Here is a 14357-nt window from a genome sequence, read left to right on the forward strand (position 1 = left end):
CCACTAACATAATTTCATGAACGCCAAGTTCACATTTGGATCTTTTCATTTCTGTAAACAGAGGATTAAATGCCATTACTGTAGTAATGCCGCAATTTAATTCTATTTACCTGTCCGGGTTTAAGGGTTCTTCTTCTTCTTTTTCATTCTTTAAATTTTATCAGACCGGCGGTGGGTGCGGGGGGCGGGGAAGCGTTGGCGGCTTTCCCTAATGTAATATAGGCGTAAGGGACACTGAAACCAGGGCGGAGATATGTTTTCTGTGACCAACCAAACGGGGCAAGGGATGGAAGGAGCAATGATTTATTCATTACCCCAGACGGAACGCCACTCCTCCTTTTCAAGCTGCACGAAGCCAGGCTCAAAGGGCAGGAGGGCCGTTTGCAGGCAGAGCCGCCGTGGCTACCTGGAATTCGTGCGAGTCACCTGAGTCCTGCCGGTGCCTGGACCGCCAAGCTGCAGCCACCCGTCCGCAGCCCGCGGAGTCACGAACGACCCCTCCGGAGGAGCGTCCAGGAGGACGCTCTTGGCCCACTGACCAGGGAGCCGCCCGCAGGTGCCAAGGAGCCCTGTCCCTCAGCGGGCTCCGGCGCCCAGGCACAGCGCGCTGCCGCACCTGCCGGGCCTGCCCCGCGCTCGGGGCGGGGCTTCCCGCGTCCCCTTTAAGAGGCCGCATCACCCGCCCCTGACGTCAGGGTGTCTCTCCGCACTAGCCCGCGTCTCGCTCGGCTCCGCGCCCCCGCGCTCACAGCCCCGGCGGCTGCACGACGAGCGGCGGCCCGGTGAGCGCGCCGCCCCGCTCGGCTCCCTGTCCGGCTCCGCCGCCGCCTCCTTCCTGCACTCGCAGCGCCCGCGCGTCCTCCTGCACCATGTCGGTGGCCGGGCTCAAGAAGCAATTCCACAAAGCTACTCAGGTAAGGCGCGTGACAGGTGCGGTGCAGAGCGGTGCCGGGCGAAGCTGCAGGGGGAGCGCTCGGCGTTTGCCGTCCGGCGGGAGCTTGGGGACCCCGGCCCGGCGCCTCGCCCGCGCCGACCGCGCCCCGCCTCGGCCGCGGCTCCGGGCATCCCTGCGCTGGGTGCCCGCCCTCCGTCTCCCGCCCCGGGTTCGGTGCGGCGTTGCGGGCACCCGCGGGTCCTCGGCGTCCCGCCCGGTCTCCCCGTTCGCCGCCCCCGCACCACCTCGGGCCGCCGCTGCAGGACGGGGACCGTGGCTGCACTGCCGCCGTGGCGCGCAGGTGCCCGGGCGGCGCGGCGGGAGATTATGTAAAGTCGCCTCTTCCCGGGTGACCTTGCGGTGCCGGTGCGCCCGGCTGTCCCGGGATGTGCTGGCACGAGCGGTTTCCCGCCCGGGGGTGGCTGCGGAGATGCCCGCGGTCTGCGCTCTTCCCCCTTCCCCCGCTCCCCCACCAGGGTCAGAATCTCTCCTTCCCTGTCGTCCTCAGGCTCCGAGGGCTGGGAGGGTAGGGGCTTCCTCGGGGAAGCGCGTGCATTAACTTTTCCCTGGAGAACTCCTTTGAGGTCGTGAAACTCCTCTGAGGCCACGGCTTGACCAGCAGTCTGCGAGTCTTTAAAAATTTCCGGTGGGTTTTGCTGCCTTAGCATAACCACATTGTTGAAGACTTAAAATCATCATGTATTTTAAAGCATTATTTTTAGTGAGCCTTTTACATCTTGATGTGCCCGTTTTTCTTTATGGGGTTAATAAGCAGCGATTATAATAAAACTGATTAAGTCAGGTGCTAATAATTTAAATCTCATTGGGTTCAGCTGAAGAATTTTACATAGCGAAAAATAAATGAATACTTGTGCTGTGACCTATTTCTTATATAATGTGTGTGATTACTATTTTTTTAATTCTTAAACAGGTTCAAGTTTAAGGGGTCTTTAGCTAAGGACTTTATTGGCTTACCTTTAAACATTTTGCATAATTTAGTCTTAAGTATTTTTTCATAGGTTTGTCTTAATTAATTAACGGTGAGCTTTCTCATAATTTCTTGGAAGTAGTGAGGTTTTTGCCAGGCTACCACAATAACAGCTCTATTATAAACCACATCCAGAAAAGATGAGGGCTGTGCTTTACAGAATCTTCGTTAAGTTAGGGGGACAGATGCAGCGTGACATTGATCTGTGTGTGTGTGTGTGTGTATATATGTATGTGTATGCACATATATGTGCTTCATCTCTATCACCATAGACTTGACTTGATACAATCAGTCATTTATGTATGTCAGTTTAGGAAATCAAGAAAAGTAAGACTATTTTGGTTAAAAATCATCCCTTAATGTAATTATTTTTGCTTTTCTAATCGGAGCTTTCAGTGACCTCTCTGCCAGAAATGTTCGTAAATATAAGTGCACTGTTTGTTGATGGAGTTTGGAAGGCCTCTAATAACTGTATATTTCAAGTTCCTTCAGGTTTAAAGAACCAGCATGTGTGCTGCCCAGGAATTCTTTGGCAGGACTTTTTTGATGTTACTAACATTTTTTTAATTCCGGGTACTGGTCACTTCTTGAAAGCAGACCTCAGCACTGCATTTACCAATACAACATCCGTTTTCCATTTTGATCCTGAAGATTTCCGTTGCAAAGCTTGGTGTCCTAAAAGGCAATTAGTGAGCCTTGGCTTTGGAGTGGGAAGGGCTAAGGTTTGAATCCCACCTCTGCTGTCTCTGACCTTGAGTGAGTTATTTAACTTCTGAATCTGTGCTTGCTAAAATGAGGATAGTATTCATTTCTTAGAGTTGATGTGAGGACAAATGAGTTTGAGGAACACACATAAAAAGTGTTTGATAAATAATAGCTATTAACATTAAGTATAATTTTGTTAACATAAGATACTATTCCTTGTACTAGTAGTAATGAGACAGAGGAAATTATCTAACCTAGATTTTTTAGCTTTGCTAATTTACAGAGTAATCGTACAACTCCATTTCAGCGAAATCCTGAAATTGTGTGTAGCTCTTAAGTTTGGAATAAAAAAATTTGAATTATGTCAGGAAAGAACATCTTAAAGACCTTCTTGGAGAAGGTCTGCTTGTGATGAGATAAGGTTACTGTTTATCACACTGAATCCAGATGAAGAATCACTGCATAATTTTTTTTTTTTTTTTTTTTTAACTGAAAAACCTTTTATTGTAAAGGTGAAGCAACACATAATCTCTTATCCTTAATTTAGTGTAGCACAGTCTTAGAAAGCCAAAGGCAAAGATTACTCTCTTGTGCACCTATGTGTATTTTCAGGGCATGTAAAGCCGGTGTTAATGTTTGCATGTAACGGAGAATTAGGGAAATAGTCATGTCCTACTTTTACAACCGTTTTCCCCATACAGGTCCGTTACATCTACAGAGGAAGCTTTTAGACTTAGAATTACTTCCTTCGGAGAATGGACATGCTAGATTATACACCCTATGTTTATAAGTAGAAGGCTGCTTTTCAGGCAGATATTTCTCTTCTTTTTATGGAATTGAGCTTTTTTGCTTAAGGAGAGGTGACATTTGTGTTAATAAAAGCAGTATACCTTTAGTGTTTGTACCACTGATTTGGAATTTTTGATTACGTGTGTCACAGCTGTTCTCATATTAGAACTGAGTATTTCTACCTTCTTGCTGACAGTTATTTTCAATATCTTTACTATTTGGAGGTGAAAAAAATCCTTTTGCCAAATTTTATTAGAGGAGAAAATCTTTTCACTATGTAAGTATATTAAAATAGCAAAAATTGATCATTTATTTTAATGCACTTTATTGCTCATAAAGATGCAATCAGAATAAAAAAGGTATTCTTTTTTTTATTGTAAAATAGGGCAAATGAGCATGTATTACTCTATATTTAGTAAGTGTTGTTCATATTGAGATTTTATTTTACAAAAGTAATGTCAGTTTTTTTCACTTGTTTTAAACTGGCAGCAGCTTAGGTAAAAATAACTCTGGTTCCAAGGAATGTGATGCTCTTACAAAATATATGGCTTTTAAAATTTCACTCTATCATACATTTGATGTGGACATATTTTGGTTTATGGTAACATGCTAAAGTCTGTTATAGGGTAAAATATACTACGTCATTGCTTTAGTTTGCTAGAGCTGCTGTAACAAAGTACCACGAACTGAGTGGCTTCAACAGCACACAAGTATTGTCTCACAGTTCTTAAGACAAGGATGCTGAAAATCTGAGATTAAGATGTCTGTAGAGCCATGTTCCCTCTGAAGGCACTAGACAGGAGCTATTCCAGGCCACTCTCCTAGCTTCTGGTGCTTTGTTGGCCTTCCTTGGCTTGTAGATGTGTCACCTGATCTCTGCCTTCATGTTCAGATGGCATTTTCCCTGTGTGTGTATCTGTGTCCAAATTTCCCCATTTCACAAGGATACCGGTCACATTGGATTGGGGGCCCACTTGCTTCCAGTATGTCCTCATCTTAAGTAACTGTCCTCATCTTAAGTACCTGCAATGCCCCTATTTCCAGATAAGGTCACATTCTGAGGTACTGGGGGTTGGGACTTTAACATATAAATTTTGGCAGGGGACACAATTTGACTTGTTAACAGTCATTATTTACATAAAATGATTCACCACAGTATTCTTCTATTATATTTGATTCACCATCTAAGAGAACAATTCAGTCTGTAAATAATAAGTGACTTTCTGTTGCATTCAGGGGGATATGCTTTCTTCTTTTTTAATGAGTTTGGTTAACATATTGCTAAGGTCTGAATGTGTCCCCCTAAAATTCATATGTTGAAATGTTGAAACTTAGTTGCCAGTGATAGCATTAAGAGGTGGGGCTTTTAGGAGGTGATTAAGTCATGAAGGCAGGGCCTTCATGAATGGGATTAATGACCTTATAGAAGAGGTTGAAGGGAGCACCGCTGCCCCTTCCACCGCGTGAGGGTATGGCAGCAAGGCACTATCATTGAGGCAGAGAGCAAGCCTTCATCAGACATGAAACGTACCAGCATCTTGATCTTGGACTTCCAGCCTCCAGAGCTATGAGAGACAAATTTGTATTTATAAATTACCCATGCTATGATATTTTGTTATAGTAGCCCAAAAAAACTAAGACGGAAATATACCCATTATAGACTATATTTTCTGTTTTGTTTTTATTTCTCCCCCAAAGAGACAAGGTCTTGCTCTGTCACCCAGGCTGGAGTACAAGTGGCACGATCATAGCTCACTGCAGTCTCGGACTCCTGGGCTCAGGTGATCCTCGTGCCTCAGCCTCCTGAGTAACTGGGACTACAGGTGTACACTACCATGCCTGGCTTGATTTTTTTTTTTTTAAATGATAAAACACATTTGGGTAGGCTGTGTATACAGTCTGGTATGTGCTTACTGTCACACTTGGATTCTTTAACTGGGAAAATTTAATTACATTGGTGTTCCATGCCTTTCTGTTTTAACTAATTTCTTCATGCTTTCATGACATTGAAAATGCAGTATTTTATATAGATGCTTCGCTCAGGAGAACATTATATAAATCTTTTCATGCATTTGTTGATTTAGTGAGATATTAAACTTATTATGGTGTTTAATTAAATATATAATTAGTTATGACTTTATGTGAGTGAAGGTCTCGGTTTTTTAATTGCCTGGTCTAAGCAGTAAAATCTCTGCTGCTTTGAAGATCTTGAGTGTGGGTTATTGCTTGACACAGTGTTCCCGTACCCTTTGTCAGGTTCTTAGCCTGCAATCTATAATAGGCTGCAGGGGCCTATGTATTTTTTTAAAATTGTAAGTCACATTTTATACTTGCATTTTTCTGAGAGAGAGGGTCCTTTGCCTATCTCTAGCTTCTTAAAGGAATTCCTGATTGCTGCCCCTCCCCTGAAAAAGGAAAATGCAGTATAAGAAATTGATCATGTCATCAGGAGATAATGGGGTGGTTCTTATCATAACCGTTCTGTTACTGGACTTTAGGATGTCTGATCAAAATGCAGCCTTCTCTGAATTAATTTTAGGGACAATCAAATATAAAAAGATCCTTTCCAGAGGTGTCAGGATTGAATAAGATAATGCTTATGAGAGGGCCATGCTTGCATAATAAGGATCACTTGAACCATGTAAAACAAAAGGTTAATGAGCTCTAACTCACTGATACACTGGCACATGGGCCTTGGGGTGTAGGAAGGAAAGGGGAAACTAAAAATGATTTCCCTCAAGACTGAGATTCCTCGACTGAAGTTTTTGTTGACACAGTTATATTTTTGTAAGCTTTTTTCCCCACAGTGATTCTTTAGTGTTTCAAATTGAAACATTATGTGAATTTTTGTTTCAGTCTGTTTGGAAAATTTTAAAGTATCTTCCAAATTAATTAGAGCTACCCTAGAAAAATGGCAAGAATTGGTTGGAGCAATTGATGACTATGAGGACAGATGTCATTGTGGGAGGGAGAGGTTCGATATTCAGGGAAGGAAGGGCTAAACCTTGCAGAGCAGATTCCATTCTGCCAAGCTGCTTGGCTGTATGCAGAGTCTCGGGGCGTCAGGCAACCCCAGGGCATTCTTTAGAGTGGTAGCTTGAGGAAGTGGAGAGGGAAGGGCAAGACCCACTGACAAACGAATAATGACAACTGAGTGAGGACTGGAGTGTAAGAACCGCTCCAAGGTTTAAAGTGGATACCTGGTGGGGCTTTCTAGGGATTAGCAGTCTGTCTGCATTTAAAGCCAGATAGCAAGATACTAAGTGGGTCAGAAATCAGTGTATTCCTTGACCTCTCTTTTTTTTCCTTTTTGTTCTTTTAATCCTTTATACCCTTGTTCTGTGTTCTTTTATGTGATGGTCTGTCAGGTGCCACAAGAGGGGACCCAGGAAAGGCTCAAGGAAACAAAGTTCATTATGTTCACTAGGAGTTACGGAATCGCTGTCCACGAAGAGGGGACGACGGGGATGAAGGGAGGAACACCAAGGGGGCAGGCTTATCTGAGCAAGTGGGGAAACAGGTGGGAGCCAAGAGAGAGTGAGACCTGTGGTGGTCTGGAAGGCAGAGGGCTCAACCTTCTCACACTGTTACCTGCTCACCTGGGTGTGGGGATGTCGAGGCAGCAGGGGATAAGATGTGAAGCTTTAAAATTTTACAGTAGAACCCTTCTCATTGTTTTTTGGTTTAGGTTTTGTTTCCCTAATAACTTTTGGTGGCCAAATACTTCAGAGCTGCGGTCCCCAGTCCCTGGGCTGTGGCCCAGTACTGGTCCGTGGCCTGCTGGGAAACAGGCCACCCCCACCGCCTGAGCTCCATGCTACTGACCCACAACACCCCCCCTGCCCCCTGCCAGTCTGTGGAAACACTGTCCGTGAAACCAGTCCCTGGTGCCAAAAGGTTGGGGATTGCTGCTTCAGAGTGATTTATATGGTCTGTAGTGGACAATAAAGACTGAGGGCTATAGCTGAACTTACTAAAATGTCATGATTGTGAAACCCTGTCAAGTCTTTCGCAGACTATCAACAAAGTATTTTCATGCGATACTAAATCGTTAGCTGATGTCTCATACTTCAGGAAATAATTTTATGAAGAATTTACAGTTAGTACAACTTGTAAATTCTGATATGATGATGTACTTGCTCTACCCTAATCTGCCTCCCCCATCCCCTGGGTCAATTTATATGTGACATGGATGAGTATGGAGAAGCTGTCTTTAATACTTGAGTGGAATCTCCTCGCTCCTAGGAGGTTTGCTTAGATGCTTTGGCCGCTGAAGGACCTCTAGGCAGTATTTTCTGGCCTCTTTTGAATTATGATATGTGAAAGAAATAGAAATATCTTATGATTCAAACTGAACTTTCCTCATAGATCCTAACTGGAGCAGTTTTATAATGCTCAGATACCTCAACATCAAGGTATGATACTTGTTAGGCACGTAAGACAGACAGTTTGCCTAAACTTTTTTTTTTTTTTTTTTTGAGACAAGAGTCTCACTGTGTTGTCCAGGCTAGAGTGCCGTGGCGTCAGCCTAGCTCACAGCAACCTCAAACTCCTGGGCTCAAGCGATCCTCCTGCCTCAACCTCCTGAGTAGCTGGGACTACAGGCATGTGCCACCATGCCTGGCTAATTTTTTCTATGTATTTTTAGTTGTCCAATTAATTTCTTTCTAATTTTAGTACAGACGGGGTCTCGCTCTTGCTCAGGCTGGTTTCGAACTCCTGAGCTCAAACAATCTGCCCGCCTCGGCCTCCCAGAGAGCTAGGATTACAGGCGTGAGCCACCGCCCCCGGCCTAAACGTTTAAATATACAAGAAATATTGTCCCAGTAACACTTCCATTTGGGAAAGGAACAGACGGGAGTCAGGGCAGTCGTTGCCCATAACAGTGATGCTGAGGCCGGGTGAGGTCTCCGGCCCCAACAGTAGAGGAAATTCCTTGATTTTACACTGTAGTCTGCAATCTGGGAAGAACTCTTTTATTCTTTCTTACATTTGGCCAAATCTAATGAGTGACAGATTCTTCGGGAACTTCACTTAGTCATGGCATAGCATAACTTAGTCAAGTTCCTGTTTGTATATATTTGGGGATTGTTTTATAGTCACAGGCTTTTGACTACTCATAGCTGATTTGGGTTATAAAATTCCTGCAGAAACTTAGCAGACTTCTGATCTGTTTTCTTCCTGTCAATTTCATGTGGCAATTACTACAATAGAAATTGTTTCTTAGGCCTCATTTCCAACCAGTAGAAAATTAGACTTGGCTATGTTAATCTGAACTTTGCAAGAGGGTCCTAATATTTTGGCTTAACCAAGACGTCTTAATGGTACTTTGTTGCTCAAAGCCCTTTTCATTCTTAGTTCCTGTTGTGTGCTTCAGGGATCCAGGATGACCCTGGATGGGTTCCTCCATCTTTAACACCTGGTTTTCAAGGTTAACAAAGGGAAGAAGTATGTTTGGAAAAACATGGGAGATATTCATGGGCCAGGTTGGAAGAGGAAGGTGGTAGACAGAATGCTAAGACCTTCAGTGCCTCTTGATCTGATATAGTCCCCTTCCGTTTGAGTGCGAGTACAACCTTTAATTGCAGAATATATCCCTCTCGAGATTATAACTTTATAAGGCCAAAGGAAGATTATACGATCGGATTAATCTCATGAGCCCTTTAAAAGCAGGCATTTCCCTGGCTGGTAGCAGAAGGAGAAATCAGAAAGATTGAAAGTATGAGCAGGACTGGATTTGCTATTTTTGCTTGAAAGATGGAGGGGCCATGTGAGGAGTGCAGGCAGCTCCTAGGAGCAGAGAGCAGCTCTTATATGACAGCCATCAAGGAAAATAGGGACCTTAGAACCGTAGACTTAAAGAATTGGGTTCTGCCAACAACCTGAGTGGAAGGGATTCTTCCCTAGAGCTTCCAGATAGGAGCCTGGTTTAGCCAACACCTTGATTTTGGCCTTGTGAGACCCTGAACAGAGAGCCCAGTCAAGCTGGCCCAGACTTCTGATTTGCAGAACTGTGAGATAATAAATAGGCATTATTTTAAGCTGCTAATTTTGTGATAATTTGTTATACAACAGCGGAAAACCAATAGAGCAGTCACTTCTGTTTATGTTCAGTTAGCTGGAACCTGTGACATGGCCAATGCATGGCAATTTCAGTGCAAAGGAAGAAGGCAAGTGCCACGTGCTCAGAATGTAAAAGTGGGTTTTGGTTGAAAGTTAGAAGTTTTTGCCATCACTTGTATCTATAATTAACTAACTTGCTAATTAATTTATGTGTCCATATGTTTATATGTGTGCTTTACAAGTGTATGTATGTGTGTATATGCATATATACATGCACAGCATAAACACGTGTGAAATTTGAGTCTGGTTTGCTGAATCTTATTACATAAGGTTTAATGTTCCATGTGCCTTTTTACATATATTTTATAGTTTTTTTCCTACAATGCTTATGCTTTTTTGATTTTTAGATGTTTTTTTTCCTTTGGTGAAACAGTTTATTCTGTGTCCCTGATGAGTTTTAAATAATGGTGCTGTTAAGTACTTTCATAGCTGCCTCTTAGCTTGGTGGGCTGGTAGTACAGTGACAGCTTCGTTAACATTGGAATGGAGAGACTGTAGATCTATGAAGAAGTTTGTGAATTATTAGCCTCCAACAGTGTGTTAGGGATTTTTACAGTGAGAGTAGAGTAGTTGGCTGTTAAGTCTTCATCTGATTTTGTGTTTGTGGAAAACTGATGCCAACATAGACACAGTGAAATATCTAGTCTGGGAACATCACATGGCTACATGGTCATTTGTTCATTAAGTTGTTGTTGAGGCTTGCAGATTTGAGCAGCACACTTGACTGTTTTTGTGTAAGCACCAGGGTGAGAGCAGTCGTGGGCCCTGTAGCACATGGGTCATTGTCTGTGATGTGTTAGCCGCATGTTCTTTGACAGGATTTGTGGATCCGTACCCCTGAATGGTTTTCTAGGTACAACTGGTAGACAGTTGCAGACATAACTTGGGAAGGATGAGGTCTGGTGCCCTGAGATACGGTTTAAAGACTGGGTGTCAGTCAAGCATCTTGGCTCGGGAGAGCATAGTCAGCCCGGGTTCTGTGCCTGAGTGAGAAGTAACCTGTAGGTGCAGCGTCCTGTGGACTTAAGTCCAGGGTGGGTACACCTTTCACTCTTGTCATTCTCTGCGTATACTGCTCACTCGAGGTGACTCTGATGTGCCTCTTTCTGTTGATGCTGTGTACAGTGGCTTGATGGCCATATTTATACCATTCATTAGTTAGCTACTTAAGTGGCTACATGTGTGGCCATCCTGCACCATCTTTGTACACCGAAGGAAATGTTTTTTGGAGATATTCATCATTAACACTTTTATTAAGATTTTACTCGTGAAAGTTAGTAGTTTGTTATCCAGAGGTCCTGTTCCTATGCTCAACCTTGCACTTTTGAGTTCTGTCTTCTATTGCACGTTGTAATTAAGTTTAGCAAACATAAAATTGTTCTCCATTAAGCTCCTTTCCATTTGTCTCATCTATTAATATTATTCTCTGTGTACCTTTAGGCCCTTTGAAGCTCACAAGTCTAAAATCTTTACTCAGTGTAGATTTTCCAGAGAGATACCTGTAGTGCTCATTATCCATGTGTTCTAGACCTGGAAAACTACTTTTTCCTGGCTCCAACAAAAGCTAGAAAAGCTTCTTACTCTTTACAAAACTTAAATTGTTCAACAAATATTTTGTGATCATTAAGATGCTTTTAATTTTTTTATAAGCGCTTTCAGCTACTTTCTGTGTCTGAAGGTATACAGATGAAAGCATTTTGATCCATTTTCACCAGAAACCACCTTACATGTAAGGACATATCTTAAACAGAAAGCTTATCATGAAATCTCTTTATCAATTGTTTGTCTAAATTCGATAACTGTTACCCTCTTTACTTTTATGAAGCAGTGAGTTATGCTGATATCATGAGACATGTGCTGGCTTGCCCTTTATAACATCTAAAGGAGGAACCAAGAGGTCAGAGGTAAATAAGAATTTAGGAATGGGGGTTGCAACGCGGATAGAAGTCAGAGACTACCACCTGAGAGGGACGAGGCGGGGACTCATGTTTATCGAAACTTATGTAGATTACATAAATTGTTTGTTAGATTATTTCATTGGTGGATTAAACAAGTCTTTATTTTCATTTTATTTTTTAACCTTTAAAATGGTGCCATTTAATCAGAGCAAGTAGCTCTTTCATGGGTTTTCTTTTTTTTTTTTTTTAATTTATTTCAGAGTATTACAGGGGTACAAACAATTTGGTTACATAAATTGCTTTTGTACCATGCCCATCCCTCAGATAGTGTGTGTTGTACCCGTCAGGTGTGATTTTACACATCTCCATCCCACCTGCTTGATTTCCAATGAATGTTATTTCCATACGTACACATAGGTGTTGATTGATTAGTTCCAATTTAATGGTGAGTACATGTGGTGCTTGTTTTTCCATTCCTGTGTACTTCACTTAGTAGAATGGGCTCCAGCTCCATCCAAGTTAATACAAGAGGTACTAGTTCACCATTTTTTTAATGGCTGAGTAGTACCCCATGGTATACATATACCACATTTTATTAATTCCCTCACGTATTGATGGGCACTTGGGTTGTTCCTACATCTTTGCGATTGTGAATTGTGCTGCTATAAACATTTGAGTGCAGGTGTCTTTTTTGTAGAATGTCTTTTTTTCCTTTAGGTAAATACCCAGTAGTGGGATTCCTGGGTCAAATGGTAGTTCTTTTAGTTCTTTGAGGTATCTCCATACTACTTTCCACAGAGGTTGCACTAGTTTGCAATCCCACCAACAGTGTATGAGTGTTCCTGTGTCTCTGCATCCATGCCTACATTTATTGTTTGGGACTTTTTGATGGCCATTCTCACTGGAGTTAAGTGATATCTCATTGTGGTTTTGATTTGCATTTCCCTGATGATTAGAGATGCTGAGCAACAAAGAAGTCTTTAATCATTAGTAGAAGGGTGCATTTGTGTCAGTGAGGAAAAAAATCCATATACAGAATGTTCATAAAGATTAGGACCAGTTTTACTTGTATGTTATTGAGAGCATGATTGTTTGTGAAAGAAATGTTTTTCATAGTTCCTTTGTGGGTCTCATAGTTCAACAGTTCAGTATGAAGTCAGTGAGTCACTGATATCAAGCCTAGAACATGGCTAAGCCCACAGTATCCAGTGAAACTGTGTCTGCTGGTTGTTGCCATGAATGTCTCAAATGAACTTAGGCAATCTGGTTCTGTGGGCTCTTTCCATATGATTATGGTGAAGTAATTTGACTGTTTCCAAAATTTATCATTCAATTTTATCTTCATGACTTTTTGGGCATCTATGTTCATCTTCAAATTACTAACTGTATTAGGGTTCTCCAGCAAAAAGGAACCAATAGGATAGATAAATATAGATATATGGGAGGGGATTTATTATGGGAATTGGCTCATGTAATTATGAAGGCTGCGAAGTCCCAAGATAATGCCCTCTGCAAGCACAAGAACCAGGAAAGCCAGTGGTGTAATTCAATCCAAGCCCAAAGGCCTGAGACCTAGGGCAGCCAATGGTGTAATTCTCAGTCTGAGGTCGCAAGCCTAAGAACAGGGCGGGGCCTGCTTATCTAAGTCCAAAGTCCAACAGCTCAAGAATCTGGAGTTCTGATGTCTCAAGGCAGGAGATGATGAGAGTTCTAGCCCAAGAAAAGAGAGCAAATTCACCTTCTTGTTCTATCAAGGCCCTCAAGGGATTGGGTGAGGCTTGCCCCTAGATCTTTGCTCAGTCCGACTCAAATGCTAATCTCTTCCTGAAACATCCTTTCAGACACACTCAGAATTAATGTTTTACCAGATATATGGGTGTCCTTTAACCTAGCTGACACAAATAATTAACCACACTGACCTAATCTAAAAACAAATTATTGAATCGTTGTCATAAATGCAAAAAGCACTATCACATACATAAAAATAAGTCCTAGATACTCTTGCTTGAGTAAATCTGTTTCAGGTTTATTCTGCCTTTGTAAAAACTGAAGATTAACAAACAAGTGGTAGGTATCCTAATAATACCCTGAGATTTTCTCCTTCACTACACCATAGGATTGAGAGAAGAATAAAGTGAAGGATATCCTCACTAAGGGATTCAGTGTCATTGAGGACTATGATACTGTGAGATACGTATTTGGTCTTTCTGTTTCCTGGCAAAAAAAACTTACAAAATCCTTAGAATCTCCAGAGTGATCAGTGTCTTTTCTCTGCTAATGAGATGACTAGTGGTGAGGGCTCATGGATAGCTCCAGGATGGGGGTTGGTCACCAGAAACACCAGGGTGAGCTTAGAGGGTTGAGACTTTTAATCCTTCTCCCTCCCCTGCCCCATCCTCGGGAGAGGGAAAACGGGCTGAAGGTTAAGTTGATCACCAGTGGCCTGTGATTTAATCAATCACGCCTACTTAATGAAGCCTCCATTAAAAACCCAGCATCATAGGATTTGGGAGGATTTTCAGAGAGCTGAACACGTGGAGGTTCCTAGAGGGTGGCGCGATGGAAAGGGCAAAGAATCTCCCCACCACTTCTCCCACACCTTGCCCTGTGCATCTCTTCCATCTGGCTGTTCGTCTGTATCCTTTGTAATATCTTTATAATAAGTGGGTAAATGTAAGTAAAGTGTTTCCCTGAGTTCTCTGAGCTGCTTTCACAAATTATTTGAACCCAAGGAGGGGATTGTGGGAACCCAGATTTATAGCCACAACCTGTGCTTGCCATATCTGCAGCTGGGTGCATCCTGTGGGACCGAGCCCTCAACCTGTGGGGTCTGATGCTATCTCCAGGTTTATGGTGTCAGAATTGAATTGAATCAGAGGATACCCAGCTGGCATCTGATGAAGAATCATCTGCAAAATTG

At 42.7% G+C, this 14357-nt stretch overlaps 1 protein-coding gene across 1 annotated transcript in view; it reads left to right on the forward strand.

Moving 5' to 3' along the window:
* Positions 1-582: 582 nt before the first annotated feature.
* SH3GL2 (SH3-domain GRB2-like 2) overlaps positions 583-14357 on the forward strand; it is a 242853-nt gene continuing 229078 nt past the window's right edge. Inside the window, exon 1 of the mRNA XM_012665046.1 lies at positions 583-914. Within this exon, the coding sequence (XP_012520500.1) occupies positions 870-914 (45 nt within the window). The 5' untranslated portion in view covers positions 583-869. The remainder of the gene's footprint in view (positions 915-14357) is intronic.

Source organism: Propithecus coquereli, unplaced genomic scaffold (assembly GCF_000956105.1).
Source record: "Propithecus coquereli isolate 6110/MARCELLA unplaced genomic scaffold, Pcoq_1.0 Scaffold95, whole genome shotgun sequence".
NCBI lineage: Eukaryota > Metazoa > Chordata > Mammalia > Primates > Indriidae > Propithecus > Propithecus coquereli.